General features: G+C 42.2%; 1 protein-coding gene across 1 annotated transcript; it reads left to right on the forward strand.

The window, feature by feature from the left end:
* Nucleotides 1–747: 747 nt before the first annotated feature.
* On the forward strand, nucleotides 748–13,925 carry LOC124265120. Its single transcript, XM_046699913.1, has 3 exons — nucleotides 748–859; nucleotides 10,682–10,793; nucleotides 13,527–13,925. The coding sequence occupies exons 1-3, from the start codon at nucleotides 748–750 to the stop codon at nucleotides 13,777–13,779; spliced, it is 477 nt and encodes a 158-aa protein (XP_046555869.1). The 3' UTR covers nucleotides 13,780–13,925.
* Nucleotides 13,926–22,354: the final 8,429 nt, after the last annotated feature.

Raw genomic sequence — 22,354 nt, forward strand, 5'->3', positions numbered from 1 at the left:
GATAAAGGGGGCACACAGAACTGTGACTGGTTGACTGGGTGAATGAGTTTGGTTTTATGGCGCTTTGAACAGAGTTTTGGTTATTAACCCAACAAGAAGAAAGGAAACAAAATCATGAAACAATGACAGACCAAATAATGAATGTCATTCGCTGAATTGGTCCAAACATATCGCCAACGAAACAGTCGACTAAACGCAGCTAGAGAAAAACGCAGTTCACGAATAAGATTATTCGATAAACGCACTATTCATTTGCTGCTCCTAAAGTATGTTGAGGCCGGCGTTTTGCAGGTAATCCAAGCAATATGTCACCGCTCCCCACTCAGCTGAAATGTGTTGAACACTTTCATATTTTTAATCATATTTTAGTTATTTATCCGATATTTATGGATAATCGAATAACATTCATTTAAAGATTATCGATCTCTGTGATCTATACTGATAATCAGTCCTAGTTATTATACACAGTGGTTATCATGTGTGAAGTCAAACTGTCACACTGACTTGGTTGACACATGTCATCGGTTCCCAATTGCGCAGATCGATGCTCATGCTGTTGATCACTGGATTGTCTGGTCCAGACTCGATTATTTAAAGACCGCCGCCACATATCTGGATTATTGCTGTGTGTGGCGTAAAACTAAACTCACTAACCTACTCACTTAAATATGTCGAGCTTGTAAGAAATTGACCAATTAAGCAGATTGTTAGTCGTTCATCTACCTTTAAAAGCAGGACAGGCAAGCAATGAGGAGCCGGCAGACAGCGGGAAGAGCGCGGGCAGACCGGCAGAAGGCAAGCCATGGACAAGGAGGGACAAACACTCAGCAGCCAATCCATCCCCGTCTGCTGCCCCAGGGTAAGTCTGACCTCGGCGCCTTTTCCTGGTAGTCTCTGTTGGATTTTGTGAAGGCTCGAATATTAAAATATACTGGACAAAATAAGTTAGGGATATTGGTACTTTTATGTCTGATATTTTATCAGTGTGTCAATAAATAAATAGATAATTATTCATAATTTCAAAATGTACATATATCCCTAACTACTTTTGTCCAGTATAGTTAATATAACTCGAGACAGACAATCTGCCATTCCCGTCACTCGTTAGTTAGTCTAATCATCACTGTTTGATAGTCGTAATTAATCACTATCATCATATCTCATAGGGTCAATCACCCGATTGTTTGAAGACCGCGTCGTGCAACTGAATGCGTCGTTTGAAAACCCATTCTCATGGTAAAGTCAGAATTGTACAATCGACTTGCGAAAGTGGAAATATTTGTTGGTTTCACACTGAGTACGTTTACAGTCTGAATCAACACTTAGCAACTCGCATCATGCGCGTGGCTATTGGGTTCGCCCTACTCCTGGCGGCCATTATAAGTTGTTCACTGGTCGCGAGGGCGAGGGGAACATAAACAAACATCGAGGGTACATCAACCCATGGGCCCCGAGGGACCAGTGAACAACGTATTTTTCTTACCGAACACCTTAATGTTAATTTTGAATTGTTTGAAGCACGGGTACAAATCTTTTTGTAGCCATCGCTAGATTTTGCTGACAAGAAAAACAGATTTAGAGTTATCTCCCTTCCATCGATTTGCATTCGCAAAACATCGGTAATTTCCGTACAGCATTACGTGATTCAATGTAATTCGAGATATAGAAATACTACCACGAAGTACCAAATGAGTTGCCATTGACAGCGGGGTACATTGAAATGTTACTCGCTTGTAAGCGGGGTACATTGAAAGTAATAGAAGAGCGCTCAGCCAATCAGAAAGCAACATTTATGTGTGAGGTAAGATAACTTGTATTGTATATTACTTTGTAGTCTATACAAGTTTACCCTTGATTAATCGGGTTACCAATTGTAATGTCCATCAGAAAAAGGGTAGCATTGGCATTGTCTCGGGTCGCTCCAATGTAATAATGAAACACACGATTCTGTATCATGCATATGATATCGCCGCCATAACACCAATATACATACTTCATCATCGAAGATCCATCAAAGATGTGTGTACACTTTCTTTTTGACGTCAATATATTCAATTTCCTGTCAATATGCTAAATTACGCAGGTGTGGTGACAGAGTGGTCAAAGATCAGCTTCGTACAAACTTAGCAAGGATCAGTTTAAGTGAGAATAATTAACCGTGAAATTACATTTAATGTGCGAGGACTTTGTGCTAAGGGGCCGTTCATAGTTTCATTGCTTTGGTGGCGTGGGGTGGGGGAGGGGGAAAGAGGGGGACATCAATTTTGTACTAGTTGGGTCGATATTGATATTTTGTAGAGGACATGCAGGGATGTATTATTTACTTAGTACATCAATTCTAGGGGTGGTGTGTTAAGGTGATGGTCATTTACTTAGTACATCAATTCTAGGGGCGGTGTGTTAAGGGGATGGTCATTTACTTAGTACATCAATTCTAGGGGCGGTGTGTTAAGGGGATGGTCATTTACTTAGTACATCAATTCTAGGGGCGGTGTGTTAAGGGGATGGTCATTTACTTAGTACATCAATTCTAGGGGCGGTGTGTTAAGGGGATGGCCATTTACTTAGTACATCAATTCTAGGGACGGTGTGTTAAGGGGATGGTCATTTACTTAGTACATCAATTCTAGGGACGGTGTGTTAAGGGGATGGTCATTTACTTAGTACATCAATTCTAGGGACGGTGTGTTAAGGGGATGGTCATTTACTTAGTACATCAATTCTAGGGGCGGTGTGTTAAGGGGATGGTCATTTACTGAGTACATCAATTCTAGGGACGGTGTGTTAAGGGGGTGGTCATTCACAACATACATACTTCTCAATAAAAGTCGACATCGCCACACACCCACACCCACCAGTCACTCACCCTTAAGCCGGGGTAGCTCGTTCAATTCTTTCAATGTTGCTTTGATTTGCCTTTCTTTCTTTATTCAAAACAGCAGTGTGTTGGCAGGATGCACATTTAAAAACTATGACTCAAATCTGATGTAAATGTTTACACGATCCGGAAAGAAACAGAGATACCGTATTTGCTTTTAGAAATTATCAATGACTGGAGCAGCTACAGTATCTCAAAGCTGCAATGTATGAAATTGTAAGATGTCCTTAAATTTCAGGATTGTTTAGGTGTCCTTTTAAACATTTCAACATATTCATTTGGCTAAAATGAAGACAGATGAAAAACGTTTTGTGTGAACTCTTTTTAGAGCAAATTGATATGAAAGCTCAACACTGGCATTGACGTATCAGTGGAACATCTGTGGATGATACTATTTCCCTGAGTTCATGTGATATTGTAAATGTTCCTGGTAAGGAGGAACACAATACAGGCTACATGTCATGTTGACAGAAAGACGTTAGTCAGATCACAACACATGAATCGCCAGACCTCTCGGACACATGTGTGTTGTGGAGATGTGTTTTACTAACTTACAGCTGTGCTGTCTAATATAAGTATCTGTTGGTCTTGTAATTATTGATAAATAGAAGGTGTTTTTATGTGAACTATGACGTATCTGCCATTAAGCGACGTGAAGAACGCGATATGTTCACGATTTTATAACGACACATAAAATATTATACTAACCAAAAATGAAACGCGAAACGGATAAAAAAACGTATTCGACATGATTTTCGATTTTTGAGTTTAGTTTTGAGAGACGTAGAGTTGTCGAAACAAAATGCCATTTCCGATGAGATGGAAATTCCCTTCAAAATTGTTCAGAGAGAACAATATGCAAAATTGACCGAACTCAGCTACATGCTAACCATGTCTCCCAAACACATCCATGAACTGCACGTGAAAGATGCTTGCATTTAGCAATAGAAGCACCGGGTGTTCAATCGATTGGCAATTGTTGTTGAGGCAAACTCTGAAAATGTTAGGAAGCAGAGAGGAACAACGCTATAGGTAGATATTAGCTGATGAGTCACGTTCTGCAGTAGCCAGAGTGTTGGACGTGGCCCAGCACCATAACAAGACTGTGGAACCGGTATTAAAATCCAGGAACAACACGTGACCGACACAGATCAGGGAGACCACGAGTTACCACCAGGGGGCAGGACCGGTACATCAGGTTACGTCATCTACGAGACAGAACCACAACTGCATTCCTCTACGGCATCCAGCATACCGGGTATGTGTAGGATATCGGCCCAAACAGTTAGGAACTAATATCGAGAAGCAGGACTTCGGGCAAGTCGTCCCGTTCGTGGGGTCGTTTTAACTGCACAGTACCGTCAAAGCCGACGTCCGTTGTGTCAAGCAGCAACTTCGTTGCAAATGTTGTGGTTTATCGACGAGTTACGTTGTATAGTTCAGACGGCAGAATCCGCGTTTACCGATTTCAGTGACAGCGTTGTCCGTCATGCTGTATTCTGGAAATTGATGTATATGTTGCGCTATGATGTGGGCTGCCATCTCGCACACTGGCAGAACTGGCCTTCACATGCAGGCTAACAACATACAGGATCTGCCCTGGCCCTCAAGATCTCCCGATTTAAATCCAGTTGAACATTTTTGGGACGAGTTGTACAGACGAATAGGTGAACATATTCTACAACAGCAGGCACAAGCACAACGTGTCATTCAGACCCTTGTTGGTTCCATGGGAAGGAGATGCCAGTCTGTCCTACATGCCAGTCTGGTGGCCATACGAGATACTGACCGCCTTGATGACCTTGACCTGGCAGACCTATGGGATTTGTCATATTTTCACCCTTGTATTGTCACCTTGATCATTGTATGATTTTTGTTGTAAAATTTGTTCCCTGTGCCATGTTTCTGTTTCAAGTTAAATGTTTCTAATTATTGTAACCAAAATATTTGCGTTTCTTTTTTGGAGGAGTACATATTTAGTACATGCTTCTAATTTTGTTTAACTAAATTAATTAATCCAACAAAATGAGAATTAAGATTCACTTCTTTGTTCAGGCACACCGACCAGACATAGTTCGGCATTTGAAGATGCAATTATATAAACACATATATCTGTAACAGTTGCTGTCTTTTATTCATTGGTTGAATAGGACCAGCGCCTATAATAATATTCATCAAACGATTCTTTTGACCTCTGTTTAAACGTTGGAACGTTGTATTGACGCATAAAAATACAGAAAAAATCACACACAGGAAATTAGCGTGAGGAAGGGAAGTGAGCGATTATCTAACTATTTGCACTGTCAACAAGCTTAAATGTAGCTTACGGCCGCTGCCAGACTAGTGTATTAAAGTCTCTAGCACATCAAAGGTGGTCGTGAACGCTGCCAAGGCGTAAGTCCAGGATTCTAAACAGACATAAACTCGCACGATGCGAGGTGTGGACACACCACACAGTTGCAATCCACCAGTGCCAGTGACAAAATGACTCGGCGATCAGCTGATCGGTGCGAGTTTTCTCCTGGATGTTAGTCATCCGCTGCCCAGGCTTCCTGACCAACTCCGTGTGAAGAAATGCATATTTTTACATTGTCATTTATTGTGCTTATTGAGCCAAATCAGCTAGTCTGACCACCCGATCCCGTTAGCTGCCTCTTGTGACAAGCATAGGTTACTATGACGTGTCAGCCAAGTCAGCTAGTCTGACCACCCGATCCCGTTAGCTGCCTCTTGTGACAAGCATGGGTTACTATGACGTGTTAGCCAAGTCAGCTAGTCTGACCATCCCATCCCGTTAGTTGCCTCTTGTGACAAGCATGGGTTACTATGACGTGTCAGCCAAGTCAGCTAGTCTGACCACCCGATCCTGTTAGTTGCCTCTTGTGACAAGCATGGGCTATTGAAAAGCAAGTTTAACCCTGATCTTTACGGGTGTCAGTACAGTGAAAATAACACTTTTCTCGAAACTTTGAAACCTAAGTCTTTGACACGTTAGTGTATACTTATTTGTACCGTGTATATCTGAAACAACAAACCAACCAACCAACCAACCAACCAAATCTTTCCTATCACGACACAGAGGAATAATCAACAGGAAATATAATCTGTAATATCGAAAGAAGGATGCTAGTGGTATCACAACACACAGATCTTGAACACCAGTCGGCTCTGACACTGCGTGACACGGATGATTCAATAGTACCCGCAGGTCTTTAAGGTGTTCAAATTAATGATAACATACCGATGATGCAGCTCAGTCACTGATATGATGTGGCTCGTCTTTTAATCTGGTTTCCTGAGAAGTATACACATGTGTGCCCCTCTCCTGGGTCTACTTCCTGATCTTCTTGGTATGTTTCACATAATTATTCCTTCTTGTCAGTTTCAGTCAACATGGCCGCCTCTGTGATGATGTGTCTGGCATGCTTGGTGATTGCTGCCGAAGGTAATTATTTCCTTTTTGTATAATGGTAATGTAGTCTCTTTTCGTTTGGACAAAGAGCCACAGTAATGTAAGCTTATTTAAGAATTTACTGTTATCTCACTGATACGTTGGGCGTTGAAGATCCGGGTTAAAATTGGTCTTCAGCAAACCATGCTTGTCTTAATGGGCAACTATATGGATCGGATGGTCAGATTCGCTAAACTGTTTGACACAAACATGTCTCCGGATCCCATTTATATAGATCGGTGCTCATGCTGTTGACCACTGGATTTTCTGGACCAGACTCGACTTTCTGTAGACCGCCACCATATAACTTGAATAATTGGTGAGACGTCAAACAAAACAAGCAAGCAAAGCATTTGGTAGTAGCCTTAGTATCATGAACAACACGTACAAGTTATGTGAATGATGTGACTGAAATGCATGCCTTGCTTTTAAACATATAAGTCATGTCTAGTTAACATAACATTGGTAGAATGCTATAAGACAATTTTTTCAAGACAATCCAATCGCCATCATGGCTGTACGGGAGCCTTAAGTGAGTGAGTGAGTTTTACGCCGCACTCAGCAATATTCCAGCTATATAAATAATCGAGCCAGTACCAGACAATCAAGTGATCAGCAGCATGAGCATCGATCTACGCAATTGGGAACCGCCCTGACCACCCGATTCCGTTAGTCGCCTCTTACGACAAGCATGGGTTACTGAAGATCAGTTATTCTCATCCGGACCTTCACGGCTCCCTTAAGTAGTCTTCACATCGGTGTTTGTCTGATCAGTCTTGCCTCCGACGCCACACCAATGCCTATCCATCGCCAACGTTGTCATGAGTCCACACAGGCTGGACGGTTATTTCAACGTCGCTGATGGTGAACCGACGACGACGACAACATTAACAGTACACGTGTGCATTGTTAACGTCTGGTTGGCATTATGACAATTTGGCATGTTCACATATTCTGACTTAACTTTTGGAAAATCGTTCGTAACTTTACGACATGTCGTAACTCAATAGTTTAACATAGGCTTCCGAATGTTGTAGTGTTTCGACCGCTTTGTGGGTCGGGGCCCTGGCGCGTAACACCATTTGCTTGATAAACGCCTGCATTTGATTTGCTGTAGCAGTTTATGTCACAGTACTCAATCTGGTTTAAGTCAATCGATCATAAACTTTCGTCGTTGCTCTCAAGTAGTACCATCATCAACATTCAGGGTCTTGAGTGAGTGAGTGAGTGAGTTTAGTTTTACGCCAGCAATATTCCAGCTATATGGCGGCGGTGTGTAAATATTCCAGTCTGGACCAGACAATCCAGTGATCAACAGCATGAGCATCGATCTGCGCAATTGGGAAACGATGACATGTGTCAACCTGGTCAGCGAGCCTGACCACCCGATTCCGTTAGTCGCCTCTTACGACAAGAATGGGTTAAGATCAATATTATAATCCGGACCTACACGGGAGACAAGCATGGGTTACTGAAGATCAATATTCTAACACGGATCTTCACGGGAGACAAGCATGGGTTGCTGAAGATCAATATTCTAACACGGATCTTCACGGGAGACAAGCATGGCTTACTGAAGATCAATATTCTGACCCGGATCTTCACGGGAAGCAAGCATGGGTTACTGACGATCAATATTCTAACCCGGACCTTCACGGGAGACAAGCATGGGTTACTGAAGATCAATATTCTAACACGGATCTTCACGGGAGACAAGAATGGGTTACTGAAGATCAATATTCTAACACGGATCTTCACGGGAGACAAGCATGGCTTACTGAAGATCAATATTCTAACCCGGATCTTCACGGGAAGCAAGCATGGGTTACTGACGATCAATATTCTAACCCGGACCTTCACGGGAGACAAGCATGGCTTACTGAAGATGAATATTCTTACCCGGACCCTCACGGGAGACAAGCATGGCTTACTGAAGATCAATATTCTGACACGGATCTTCACTGGAGACAAGCATGGGTTACTGAAGATCAATATTCTAACACGGACCTTCACGGGAGACAAGCATGGGTTACTGAAGATCAATATTCTAACACGGACCTTCACGGGAGACAAGCATGGCTTACTGAATATCAATATTCTAACCCGGACCTTCACGGGAGACAAGCAATTTAATGTTACGAAAGCGTACTAGTTTTAAATTTGTATCTGTGATACTCTAGTATTTTACTGCCCTTCGATGACAGGTTTTTACGTTCTAATTTATTGATTTGAATATTGATATATATTGTTCTCGTCACAATATGGCTGCAATATTGCCGATGTGACGCTAAATATTAACTCACTCACTCACTAAATGGATATCTGTGATACTAGTAGTTTTACCGTCCTTCGTCAACATGCCTTTTAATTTCTAATTTCATTTATCTATAATATAAATATGAATTGTTTTCGTCACGATATGGCTGAAATATTGTCGATGGGACGATAAATATAAACTCACTCACTCACTCAAGAACTACTCTTGTAAACCTACTGAAAGATGAGATATGAATACGGTTATCATGGTGAAAATTCACTCTTGTGGGGCTGTAGCAATCATGTATTAATTGTTCTTTCGAAATTGTTGGGCCGGGGATATTGATCACTGAAGTAGAAAAGTGTATAAGGATAGGATTAACTCTACTTGTAACTTATTCTGAAGAGTTTAAATTGTCGATTTTTGTTAAACGCTACACTCACTACCCAAGTCTGTCAAATAATATATGTAGTATAACCTTTCAGCCGTTCCATGCAATCACACCCATCATTGTTCAGACTGTGACAGAGAGACGGGGCATTGCCTCACTAAGTGTGACACTGGGTATTATGATCGACAATGTAAGTCTGCCTGCAGCAGGAACTGTAGGAATAACACATGCGTGCTCTCAAGTCATGGAAACGATAACTGCACACACGGGTGCATCCCAGGATACCAGGGTACTAGCTGCAACATACCATGTGACAGTCCAGGAGGTAACTGTACAGCATGTCCAGGTGGTTGTGATGGAGGATATTGTCAGCTGGGGTTATTCTGTGTGTCCGGATGTGTAGACTCCTACTACGGAACTGGCTGTAAGAACTGTTTAAGTGGATGTACACCATGTAACAGGTCGACAGGAACATGTGATGATAAATCTGGTATGTATAATATTAGCAGCACCATCCTTACAGGCTACAAGCTTAGATCTGTCGATCAGAACTTGAAGATTTTACTATCGGTAAATGTGCTTAATATGATGGTGTGCACGAAATATGGTGACAAATCTAATCTAAGGAATGTGTATACACGGGAATTTGTAAGTGAACATACCATCACAAAAGATTATTGTCCTCAGTCAGGAGCTTTATTCACCATACATTTCTCGTATACCATGTTTGTGACCACCGTATGCCATCCTTGGTGAGGGATTTAGATTTAATTCCGTAGTTATCTCGTTATTTCTCAACTGCAAGTGAACCAAAAACTTGATGTAGTATTGCCCTGTAACACCCCAAATTAATTCATGTTCCTGCAGAAAGGAGGAAACAAAATACATCGTTTTATCGAGTGGAATCGATTTATGTAAGTGGAACTATGCACTTTATCATTGCCAAATTTGGACCTGTATATGATTTGTTAAAACTGTTCAATGAACAGGTCTACATTGCTACACCTTTGGGTAATCGAAACACAGGAGGAACCAGCTTTTTGTACAATACGGTAGGAACAACATGGAATTAAAAATATTCACTACAATATTGGTCGGTAGAGAATAGCCAACACACAGGAGACGTCGCCTTTCTTGTCTGCATAGATTATGTCTCACATGCCTTGAACCAAACCAATTTGGACGAAAAGATCATTCCTAAATTAATATAATGTGAAAAAGGTCGCATTTACAAACTTTTCTAGTGCTATTTCACGAGTATGTTTAAGTAATCTCTATTTCTAAAGAAAATAATATTAGATTTAGCTATACTAGCTTTTTCGCGCCGTTTATGACAATAAATATATAGGGCAGCAACACCTCTGTGTGTCAACATACTCATCGATTAAAGATTAAAAACAAGTCATCAGCAGACAACAGTGATAACATTTCATCATCATTTTCTGCAATAAAACAAAAACAAACAGGTGACAAATTAGTTCATAACAAGGATAAATAAAACTGGACAGAGCATATAGCCTTGGCGCACTCCAAATTATGCATTGCAAAAAAACGTGATTTGCAATTTCCTGCTCTAACAGAAGCTGTATCCTTACTACACGTACTCCGTCACATACAATTCATACTCTGGAAACTCAGAACTCGAGTTTTATTTTCTCTGAGAAATACATCAAGGTTTATCTAATTCACCTTGTTCTTTTTCAGGTCACCCTGTTAGATTGGGACTGTATTTGGGACTGTCCGCAGCTGTAGTTCTCAGTTTAACGATCAACCTGATTGTATGCTGCAAGTACTGTCAACGCTCGAGGAAGAACAGGTGAGTTAATGAGCCATTGTCTGACATAGAGTCAGGGTCGCCGAGAACACTCAGTGTTTACTTGTTTCTTGTTCAACGTCGCACTCAGCAATATTCGACCTATATGGTCGCGAGCTCTCAGCAATCAAGTCTGAGCTAGACAATCCACTTGTGGCTGTGTGTCCTGTTAATCTGTGACTGTGTCCAGCCACCTGTGTGTCCTAATCTGTGGTTAATCTGTGTGTCCTGTTAATCTGTGGCTGTGTGTCCTGTTAATCTGTGACTGTGTCCCCAGTTAATCTGTGGCTGTGTGTCCTGTTAATCTGTGGCTGTGTCTCCTGTTAATCTGTGACTGTGTCCCCAGTTAATCTGTGACTGTGTCTCCTGTTAATCTGTGACTGTGTGTCCTGTTAGTTAATCTGTGTGTGTGTGCCCTGTTAATCTGTGACTGTGTCTCCAGTTAATCTGTGACTGTGTCCCCAGTTAATCTGTGGCTGTGTGCCCTGTTAATCTGTGACTGTGTGTCCTGTTAATCTGTGACTGTGTCTCCTGTTAATCTGTGGCTGTGTGTCCTGTTAATCTGTGGCTGTGTCCCCAGTTAATCTGTGGCTGTGTGTCCTGTTAATCTGTGACTGTGTCTCCAGTTAATCTGTGGCTGTGTGTCCTGTTAATCTGTGGCTGTGTGTCCTGTTAATCTGTGGCTGTGTCCCCTGTTAATTTGTGACTGTGTGTGTTAATCTCTGTGTGTCCAGTTAATCTGTGGCTGTGTGTCCTGTTAATCTGTGACTGTGTGTCCAGTTAATCTGTATCTGTGTGTCCCCAGTTAATCTGTGACTGTGTCTCCTGTTAATCTGTGACTGTGTCTCCTGTAATAACTGTTACACTGTCTCCTTTAAAAATCTGTGACTGTGTGTCCAGTTAATCTGTGACTGTGTTCCCAGTTGTGTGAGTGTGTCTCCTGTTAATCTGTGACTGTGTCCCCAGTTAATCTGTGACTGTGGTCCCAGTTAATCTGTATCTGTGTCACCAGTTAATCTGTTGAGTGTGTCCCCAGATAATCTGTGTCTGTGTGTCCTGTTAGTTCTGTGATTGTGTCACCAGTTAATCTGTGACTGTGTCTCCTGTTAATCTGTGACTGTGTCTCCTGTTAATCTGTGACTGTGTCTCCTGTTAATCTGTGACTGGTATTTGTTGTCCTGAAACTTACAAAAGTTCTATTGAAGATTGTTTCCTGCGATACAGAGGATGTAGGGATAAAAGGCAGTTATTCTCGCCCATTTCGAGTTCGAGTCCCGGAGCATTCCTCTCACGTGAACTTTGATACTTAAAACTGAACCTTTGACTTTTCTCGTAAACACAAACCACATTCATGAAACACGTTGTGCACATGCATTACCTGCACCCAGGCCCTGTAAAAGCACAAGGAATTGTGGAACTCAATCAATTTGAGAAAATGCCAAACATGACACAAGACGAAAGGAATCAGGTTATCGGTATGGTCAGCCAAGGTGCTTCAGATGTGATGATTGCCAGGCACTTTAATGTGCATCCATCCACTGTAAGTCGACTCAGACAACGTTTTCGGGCTACCGTAAGTGTTGCTGATCGTCCGCGACCTGGTGCACCACCTGTGATAACAGCTCGACAAAACGCAATATCCGAGTTTCACACTTGCGAAATCGGTTCCAGACAGCTGATGATTAGGCAAGGAGGACAATTGGGACAAGTCAACGTCATTTCAGCGCCCAAAAGGTGCAAGGACGCCTTGCTGCCTTCAACATCCGGTGTCGTCACCCGTACCATGGTCCAACCTTATTGCATCGCCACAGACTTGCCAGACAGCGATGGGCAGCAAATGAGGCCAATCTTGGCAACAGGACATGGCCAGATGTCATTTTTTCAGATGAATCCAGGTTTAACTTATCCTTTGCAGATGGACGTCAACAGATTTATCGACGTAAAGGAGAAAGACTTGCGCCAAACTGTGTCCTTGAACATGATCGTTTTGGAGGGGGTGGTGTCATGATCAGACCACAGACCATCAGGGGCTGCAGACCATCCACTAGCTGTTCCTGAGAAATGTGTGTCTTCCAATGCACCAAAGACTGCGAGCATGTCTTGCAGCGCACGGTGGACACACACGATATTGACTGCAAGTGACCCCTCCTTTGTGTGAAGTCGTTGTTGCGTCACTGATGTTGTTGTTGACTGGACATTTTCAGATGCAATTATTCACAGATGTTCACTTAAAACATATCTGCCAGTTAGGTTTATATATTTTGAAATTGAGGAAAGATAGTATGAATGTCAAATTGCATTTTTTATGGCTTTCAGTATATGTAATGCATATCTTTGTTTAGCTTATAAATGTCCGTGGCATTTGTCTTTCAGTGACTTTGGCACCTGTCCACAACCGATCAGTCATTCCTCAGCTTCCAAATCAGCAATACTCGCTAGCATGACCTGGTTTTTGACCCGTGAAGATCCGGGTTAGAATTAATCTTCAGTAACCCTTGCTTTTTGTAAGAGGCGACTAAAGGGGTCGGGTGGTCAGGCTCGCTGGTTTGGTTGACACATGTCATCGTATCCCAATTGCGCAGATCGGTGCTCATGCTGTTGATCACTGGATTGTCTGGTCCAGACACGATTATTTACAGACCGCCGCCATATAGCTGGAATATTGCTAAGTGCGGCGTAAAACTCACTCACTCACTCACTTTGATGACATAAGATTACATTGTTCTTACTTGACAGTGTCCCCCAGACAAAGGAGACGTGCAACAACGTTGCCGAGGTTGACGATGCCGCTGCTGCCGAGCTGGAATGGTACACGGAAATACCACTAACAGACATGGCCCAGGCCAGGGAGTCCACTGGTGGGAACAGCGGCGGGGGAAGTGGAGCCGCTGCTTTTGTGGATGACGTTTACGACGTTGCTGTTGAACGCAAACCGGGATTCCCTGTTGTTGTTGGCAGTATATATTCCAAGTTGTCACATGATCAGTAATTGGGGTCTCCATGCTAAACTTCACGGTATACTGCAGCATGGTATCTCGGTGTGCTCCCACTATAATATCACCTCAAGTCCAGGCATTTGCATCCACAACTTTACATGTCTGCCACTATGCAACCGCAACATTAAACTCAATTTCACTTCAGTTCGATCAGACATTTCATATAACATGGGAGTGGTGAAGTCTAGTGGTCAAAGCATTTGTTCGTCCCGTCAGAGGCCCTGGTTCGATTCCCAACATGGTTACAAAAGCGACATAAACCTAAACTCACTCACTCTAACCCTCACACTCACTCACATATAACATATGGTATTATTTGATATCTCGTGTCGTAATATTGTCCACAAAATCAGCATGCATGCAACTTCAGCATTCTGTTTGTCCACTTGCTATATGCATTTTGTTGTTGCTGTTGGTTTTTTTGGTTTTTTATTGTTATTTTTTTTGTTATTTTATTTTGTTGTTTTATTATTATTATTTTATTTGTTTATTTTTTTTAAAAAAAAATATTTTTCGTAGGGGTGGATGTTTGCATGTTGTTGTTGTTTGGGTGTGGGGGTGTTTGGGGTTTTCTGGTACTTTGATTAATTTTTCTTTTCTTTTTTGGGGGGTCTTGTTTTTATTTTGTCCGCTGTTGTTTTTGTTTATCTATTTGGTTTGGTTGTTTTTGGTTTTTTTGTTTTTTATTTTTTGTTTGTTTTTATTTGTTTTGTTTAGTTATTTTGGTGTAGTTGTTTGTTTGGGTTTGTTTTTTCTTGGGGAGGGGTTTGGTTTGTTTGTTTTCTTTATTTTGTTTAGTTTTGTTTTTTCTGGGGTTCTTTTCTTGTTTTTTCTGTGGGGCTTTGAATGTGTAAATTTAGATTGATATAGCAACAAGATAGTTTGACAGGTGTGGTCCTGTATTTAGGACAAGCCACGAAACCGTTAGATTGTTGACCAAGGTTTCAGTAACTGCTAAAGGCCAAGGTGTCAGTAACTACTTTAGCACGTGCGGCTTCATTACTGCGTGAATCACTTTCAGGTAACAGAATTGTCAAGTTTTGTCAATTTTTTTAAAAAGTAATCTCAAATGTGAACTAGGTTTTGATTCCCACGAAAATATGCTGTCAAATTTGTGAATGAAAACTCATAACCAGTGAATAAAGTCTTGTGTTATGGCCACACCGTGTTTGCTGCAATGTTTTACTGTTATACAATGGGGCGTGGGGTAGCCTAATGATTAAAACGCGTCCTCTCGTCACGATGAAGACCCGGGTTCGATTCCACTCATGGGTCAAATGTGTGAAGCCCATTTGTGGTTCCCCCGCCGTGATATTGATCGAATATTAGTAAAAGCGCCGTATAACCATACTCACTCACTCACTCACTGTTTTAAAGCGTTCGCTCGTCATGTAGGCAGTCAGGGTTCGATTTCCCATATGCGTACAATGTTTGAAGCCCATTTCTGGAATCCCGCGCCGTGATTTTGCTGGAACATTACTAAAAGAGGCGTAAAACCACACTCACTCCATTTGTGAGTTGGGACACAGGCATTACCTGCTATTCAGCATTATGTAAAGATGAGGAGATAAAATGTAAACATTATAATGCAAATCTGACGGATGGCTACATTCTTTACTGTACCTTGTATTGAATTGATTCATGCTCATGTCAGTCACTGGATTGTCTGGTCCAGAATCAATGATATACAGACAGTCGCCATATGGCTGGAATATCGGTTCGTGCGGCGTAAAACTAAACTCACACACTCGCTATAATATAGCTGGAATATAGCTGCGTGCGACGGCGTAAAACTAAACTCACACACTCGCTATAATATAGCTGGAATATAGCTGCGTGCGGCGTAAAACTAAACTCACACACTCGCTATAATATAGCTGGAATATAGCTACGTGTGGCGTAAAACTAAACTCACTCACTCCCTATAATATAGCTGGAATATAGCTGCGTGCGGCGTAAAACTAAACTCACACACTCGCTATAACATAGCTGGAATATAGCTGCGTGCGGCATAAAGCTAAACTCACTCACTCGCTAAAATATAGCAGGAATATAGCAACGTGCGGCGTAAAGCTAAACTCACTCACTCGCTAAAATATAGCAGGAATATAGCTGCGTGCGGCGTAAAACTAAACTCACTCACTCGCTATAATATAGCTGGAATATAGCTGCGTGCGGCGTAAAACTAAACTCACACACTCGCTATAACATAACTGTAATATAGCTGCGTGCGGCGTAAAACTAAACTCACACACTCGCTATAATATAGCTGGAATATAGCTGCGTGCCGTGTAAAACTAAACTCACACACTCGCTATAATATATCTGGAATATAGCTGGGTGCGACGGCGTAAAACTAAACTCACACACTCGCTATAGTATAACTGTAATATAGCTGCATGCGGCGTAAAACTAAACTCACACACTCGCTATAATATAACTGTAATATAGCTGCGTGCAACGGCGTAAAACTAAACTCATACACTCGCTAAAATATAGCTGGAATATAGCTGCGTGCAACGGCGTAAAACTAAACTCACACACTCGCTATAATATAACTGTAATATAGCTGCGTGCGGCGTGAAACTAAACTCACTCACCCGCTATAATATAGCTGGAATATAGCTGCGTGCGGCGTAAAACTAAACTCACACACTCGCTATAATATAACTGTAATATAGCTGTGCGCGGCGTGAAACTAAACTCACACACTCGCTATAATATAACTGGAATATAGCTGCGTGCGGCGTGAAACTGAACTCAAACTCTCGCTATAATATAGCTGGAATATAGCTGCGTGCGGCGTAAAACTAAACTCACCCCCCCCGCTATAATATAGCTGGAATATAGCTGCATGCGGCGTAAAACTAAACTCACTCACTCGCTATAATATAGCTGGAATATAGCTGGGTGCGGCGTAAAACTAAACTCACTCACTCGCTATAATATAGCTGGAATATAGCTGCGTGTGGCGTAAAACTAAACTCACACACTCGCTATAATATAGCTGGAATATAGCTGGGTGCGATGTAAAACTAAACTCACTCACTCGCTAAAATATAGCAGGAATATAGCTGCGTGCGGCGTAAAACTAAACTCACACACTCGCTATAATATAGCTGGAATATAGCTGGGTGCGGCGTAAAACTAAACTCACTCACTCCTATAATATAGCTGGAATATAGCTGCGTGCGGCGTAAAACTAAACTCACTCACTCGGTATAATATAGCTGGAATATAGCTGGGTGCGGTGTAAAACTAAACTCACTCACTCGCTATAATATACCTGGAATATAGCTGCGTGCGGTGTAAAACTAAACTCACTCACTCGGTATAATATAGCTGGAATATAGCTGGGTGCGGCGTAAAACTAAACTCACTCACTCGCTATAATATAGATGGAATGTAGCTGCATGCGGCGTAAAACTAAACTCACACACTCGGTATAATATAACTGTAATATAGCTGCGTGCGGCGTAAAACTAAACTCAATCACTCGCTATAATATAGCTGGAATATAGCTACGTGCGGCGTTAAACTAAACTCACACACTCGCTATAACATAACAGGAATATAGCTGCGTGCGGCGTAAAACTAAACTCACACTCTCGCTATAATATAGCTGGAATATAGCTGCGTGTGGCGTAAAACAATAAACAATCAAAAGCAACATACTTGCATTACATACATAGTTCATTTAGACAGAAATATAACTGTTTCTTTCACGTGTCTTTTGTGGAATGCACCGGGAAAAAGACCAGCTTTATATCAGCCCGTCCTGTTCACACTGCTCTCATGACGGACACATGTCATCGTATCCAAATTGGGGGGATCGATGCTCATGCTGTTGATCACTGGATTGTCTTGTCCAGAATTGATTCTACTCTCCATATAGCTGGGTGCGACAACAAACAAGCAAAAAATCATGTTATAATATGTATTGTCCCTTCCCGATAAGTGGGACACTGATACTGTCAAAACAATTATTATAAATAGAATGACAATGAAAGGAGTCCTCTAGTTGTTTAAAAACACACACTCACCGCACCTCTTGTTGATTTCCATCCTTCCTGGTGGTAGAGAAACTCATGCTGTTAACAGATTACATCTATCTCTGATCACGAAAGCACTGCCCGTTGTTTATATTATACATTGATAACTAAACCCATTTGTTTCTAGGTTTTCATGCGTGCATCCTCGATAATCTCCAGGGTATACGTTACGATCACTCTCCACTATACCCTGGATGCATCCACGGCTTGGCCCGATGATTTTATTACAAGGGTATAGTGGAGAGTGATCAAGGATGACATGCGTGCAGCAGAGTTATAAACCTCCAGTGACGTCACTCTATTATTCTAGCAAGGCAGTATTTCTAGTCATATCCCGATGGCCCGTCGATTAGGGGGCATTATTTAAATATTGCCTCTCTGCCCCGGCATATTACTTCAATATTACTTGTTTTGAAGATTGATATAACTTTGTCTTGCTAGCACTGAATGCGATCGTAAAACATCACATTATTGAAAACTTCCAACATATAGTGCCGATATCTGGTTTCGAACCTGCAACCTTTTGTCGGTTTTATCCACTAGGCTACGAAGAATCGCTGTGTCAGCATGAACCGTGTGTTTCTCACAAGACGTGTAGTGCGGCCAGCGCACGTGCATGACACGGGTAGCGCGTGCAGAGCACGTGCATTTCGCGTGCAAGGCAAGGTGTCGGCTGCCAGTCTCATCCCAGTTGATTTCAACAGTAAATACCAAATATTGAAATTATATCTTTGGTCGGGTTATATCCTACACATAGACCCTTCATCTAAGTCTAATCACAACGCAGCAGCTGGAGTGAGTGAGTGAGTTTGGTTTTACGCCGCTTTTAGCATTATTCCAGCAATATCACAGCGGGGGGACACCAGAAATGGGCTTCACACATTGTACCCATGTGGGGCATCGAACCCAAGTCTTCGGCATGACGAGCCAACGCTTTACCCACTAGGCTACTCTACCGCCTCTCTGGTGCTGGAACTGTCCATGATATGACCTTACAATTATTGAGGATCAGTAAAACTACAGAGTGGCATTGACATCACAACCATGGATGTCTTTTCCATACTTAGAGGTGAGGTGAAATTGGGTTTAACGTCGTGCTTGAGAATATTTCGCTCATATGACGACGTACATGCCTGTGTATGTGTATGTGCGGCTGTTTGTACTAGCCCAGACTAGTACAAGCTGGTTTTATAGTGCTAGCTCACTGAGATACTATGCCGCAGTGAAGCATGAATACCCCACTCAGACGCAGTATACTGACTCCGAGCCGGCCAGTCTGTGTTGTACCCATTAATGTCGAGCGCCAGGCAGAGACCGACAAGTACCATATTTTAACGTCTTTTGGTTTGACGCGGTCGGGGATCGAACCCGCGACCTTCCGCTCTCCGGGCGGACACTCTAACCACTACACCACGGAGGCAGTCCCATACGTAGAGACGTTGCAAGAATGATAATACGGGTTAGGATTGGTCTTAAGCAGCCGTCTTTGAAAGGCAGCTATGTTTGTCGTGATCGAGTGATCAGGCTCGCTGGTGTGGTTGATCCTTTGTCCAGGTTAGATGCTCATGATGTCAATCACTAGACTGTTTCCCCCAGATTCGGTTGTTCTGGAACCTGCGCCGTATATTTGGAATATTGCAGAGTGCAAAATGTCAATATGAGTTTAACAATGAACTAACGAACACATTTAGTTTGTCTGAAATGGGTCTGCATATACTGGCCTGTCCGTGGAAGCTTTCACTTTCGTTGCTACGTTCTTCCCGTTGTACTGGTGCACGTATTGCGTCCTCAGTCGCAATACATAACCTGGTTCGGTTTCACAGTTGACCGCCGTACCGCGCTGGTTGTAGGAGTCTCTTGGTATACAGAGACAGGCCCAGGGAAGAATGTTGATAGTGATCACAACTACGTGTCTCCTGACAAGTGTGCGAAATAGTTTCCAAATTTCGCGAGTCAGTCGGGCTAGCTATGCCTGAAAGTTAATAGCTCACAAAATAAGTCACTAGTCTGAAATTTGAATGTAGACACGGGTTTCATCATTAAGCTGCTAATATGATGAACATTTTTATCAGGCCATAATCTTGCACGGTTTAAAAGTGTGTTCTAACTTCACAAGTCGGAGAAAGTGTTATGTCTACAAAATGACCGAATGGATATTCACTAGCCAATCGGGCCATTAACTGTAGAGATTTAGTGGCCCGACTGGATTGTTACTAGCCACGGGCTAGCGGGCCAGAGGTTTTTTCGCACACTGCTCCTGACGTCACGTGACTGTTGGTGACTCCTCCAGAAAACAACAAGTAGCGCACTTGTGAATTCCGTCATTCGTCATTTTTAAATATTAGAGTTTGGTTTTACGCCACTTTTTGCAATATTCCAGCAATATCACAGCGGGGGAACCCAGAACTGGGCTTCACACATTGTACTCATGTGAGGGAATCGAACCCGAGTCTTCGGTGAGACGAGCGAACGCTTTAACCACTAGGCTACCTCACTGCCATGTTTCACATAATAAACAACTCCAACGGTGTAAAGCCAATGTACCTGATACAACTGTTCAACTGAGATGTCAATAATATCGTATCTTAAATATATATGTTAAAATGATACATCGCCAACAACGGAATCAATAAATAACAAATACTCAAATTGATATCCTCCTTTATCCAGTGTGAATCTCCATTATCATTTTATTGTCCAAATACACTTGACTCCAAAAGTATCAAAATGTAGTAATTTTCGGAACACTGCTTACATTAGATAGTAGGCACGGTGGGGTAGCCCAGTGTCTAAAGCGTTCGCTCGTCACGCCGAAAAACCGGGTTCGATTCCCCACATTGGTACAATGTGTGAAGACCCTTTCTGTTGTCCCCCGCCGTGATATAGCTGGAATATTGCTAAAAGTGGCGTTAAACCATACTCAACCACTCATTCAAGTAAAGAACGGGTATATGAACTGTTTCTTACATTATAGAACGTCGAAAAAAAGACTTTGATACATTTCGAACTAAATACATTTTCTTCATTGCAATTCCTGGTCACGTGTTACAGCATTCATTTCCCAAAGAACGTGAAAAAATAACCACGCCCATTAGTGTGGTTCCATCTTGGGTCACGTGACCGGAAGTGCCGCCATCTTGAAAAAAGACGTCAGGGTGCTGTGGTACACTACTAACTACGCCCATCAGTGTGTACTGCTTTCAACACTCTGAATGTCGGAGAATCCCATCTGAAATCGAGGGAATTTCCTTTCGCCGCTTTCCGTAACCTCCAAGAGGACTCGTTGCCTTTTCGTTGCCGTTCTCCTGATGTTCACACACCAATATGAATCCAAACGGAGAGGCACGTGTCGGAGTTCGGCTTGTCTCGGAATATCACAAGTGGGAGGCGAATGTTCACAATGCTGCACCTTCATGAAATTCGTTTATAACCTTTTTACATGACAAATATGTTATAGTGATTGCTTGCCTAGAATATCATATTATGTCTTCAAATAGAACACAAATTGACAAGGTGGGAGAATGAATACACAACAAATGTGAAGGTTAAACTGGTTAAAGGTCTATGAGCGTAACAGTAACATTTACCACTTGCATTGCGTATCCGATATGCGTCTTTCAGTTTTAGGCTGGACCAGCACAATTGGCTACCGAACGGGTTATTAAGGTTCACAGTAATGTATAAAATGAAAAACATTATGGAAATCACTTTTATGAAATATACAAAGGAACGCTGAAGTAAGTAGGTATATCTGACATTCATGGATTGTCCTCGTAGTCATCAACAGAATGTGTCTCAGTGAAATATCGTGTCCACATCTGTATTAATCGCATCAGTAAATTGAGAACTTCTCCTTTGTTTTCAAAATTCATGAATATAAAAGTCTTTCTCTCTTTTAATGTGTCTAGCAGCTGTCTACAGTTAGCGTGCGATCGTGTTTTAGTTCAGCTTGAATGCTTCTGAGAGCTTTTTTCATTTACTGCGAAGCTGCACAGTTCATCTACACCCGTTTTCACGAGAGTTTCAATGGTTTGATTCGTCATTTAATGAACTTTCAATACAACACACACACGCACGCACGCACCTGGACCCGCTCAGTTGGACTCAGCGATTTCGGGAGCCGAGATGTAAGGAGCGTGGTCACTGACTATGACAGACTTCCTGTGACATGGTCCGGATGCTCGCCAAGAATGCCTACCCTGGGCAAAGAATCTTGTTCAAAATACGCATGTCGCAAAGCGCACGTAAAATCTCCAAATCATCTAGAATCGCCACCCAGTATCGGATGAGACAGACATCACAGGTGACACCATGGGGAGTGGAGATTAGTGATGTCGGAAAGAAATATATGTCATCCGCTCAAAAAATGTATATTTTATCTTTTTTTCTGGCGGCTTTGATAATTTGAGGCCCCCACAATTGGAAGTCAAACAGCTATCTGTCAGTCATAGTCTAGGTGCCAAAGATGACCCGGAAAATTTCAGCGTTACATTGCGCTACAAGGCATCACAGACTA

Source organism: Haliotis rubra, unplaced genomic scaffold (assembly GCF_003918875.1).
Source record: "Haliotis rubra isolate DU_JTF1 unplaced genomic scaffold, ASM391887v1 Scf961, whole genome shotgun sequence".
NCBI lineage: Eukaryota > Metazoa > Mollusca > Gastropoda > Lepetellida > Haliotidae > Haliotis > Haliotis rubra.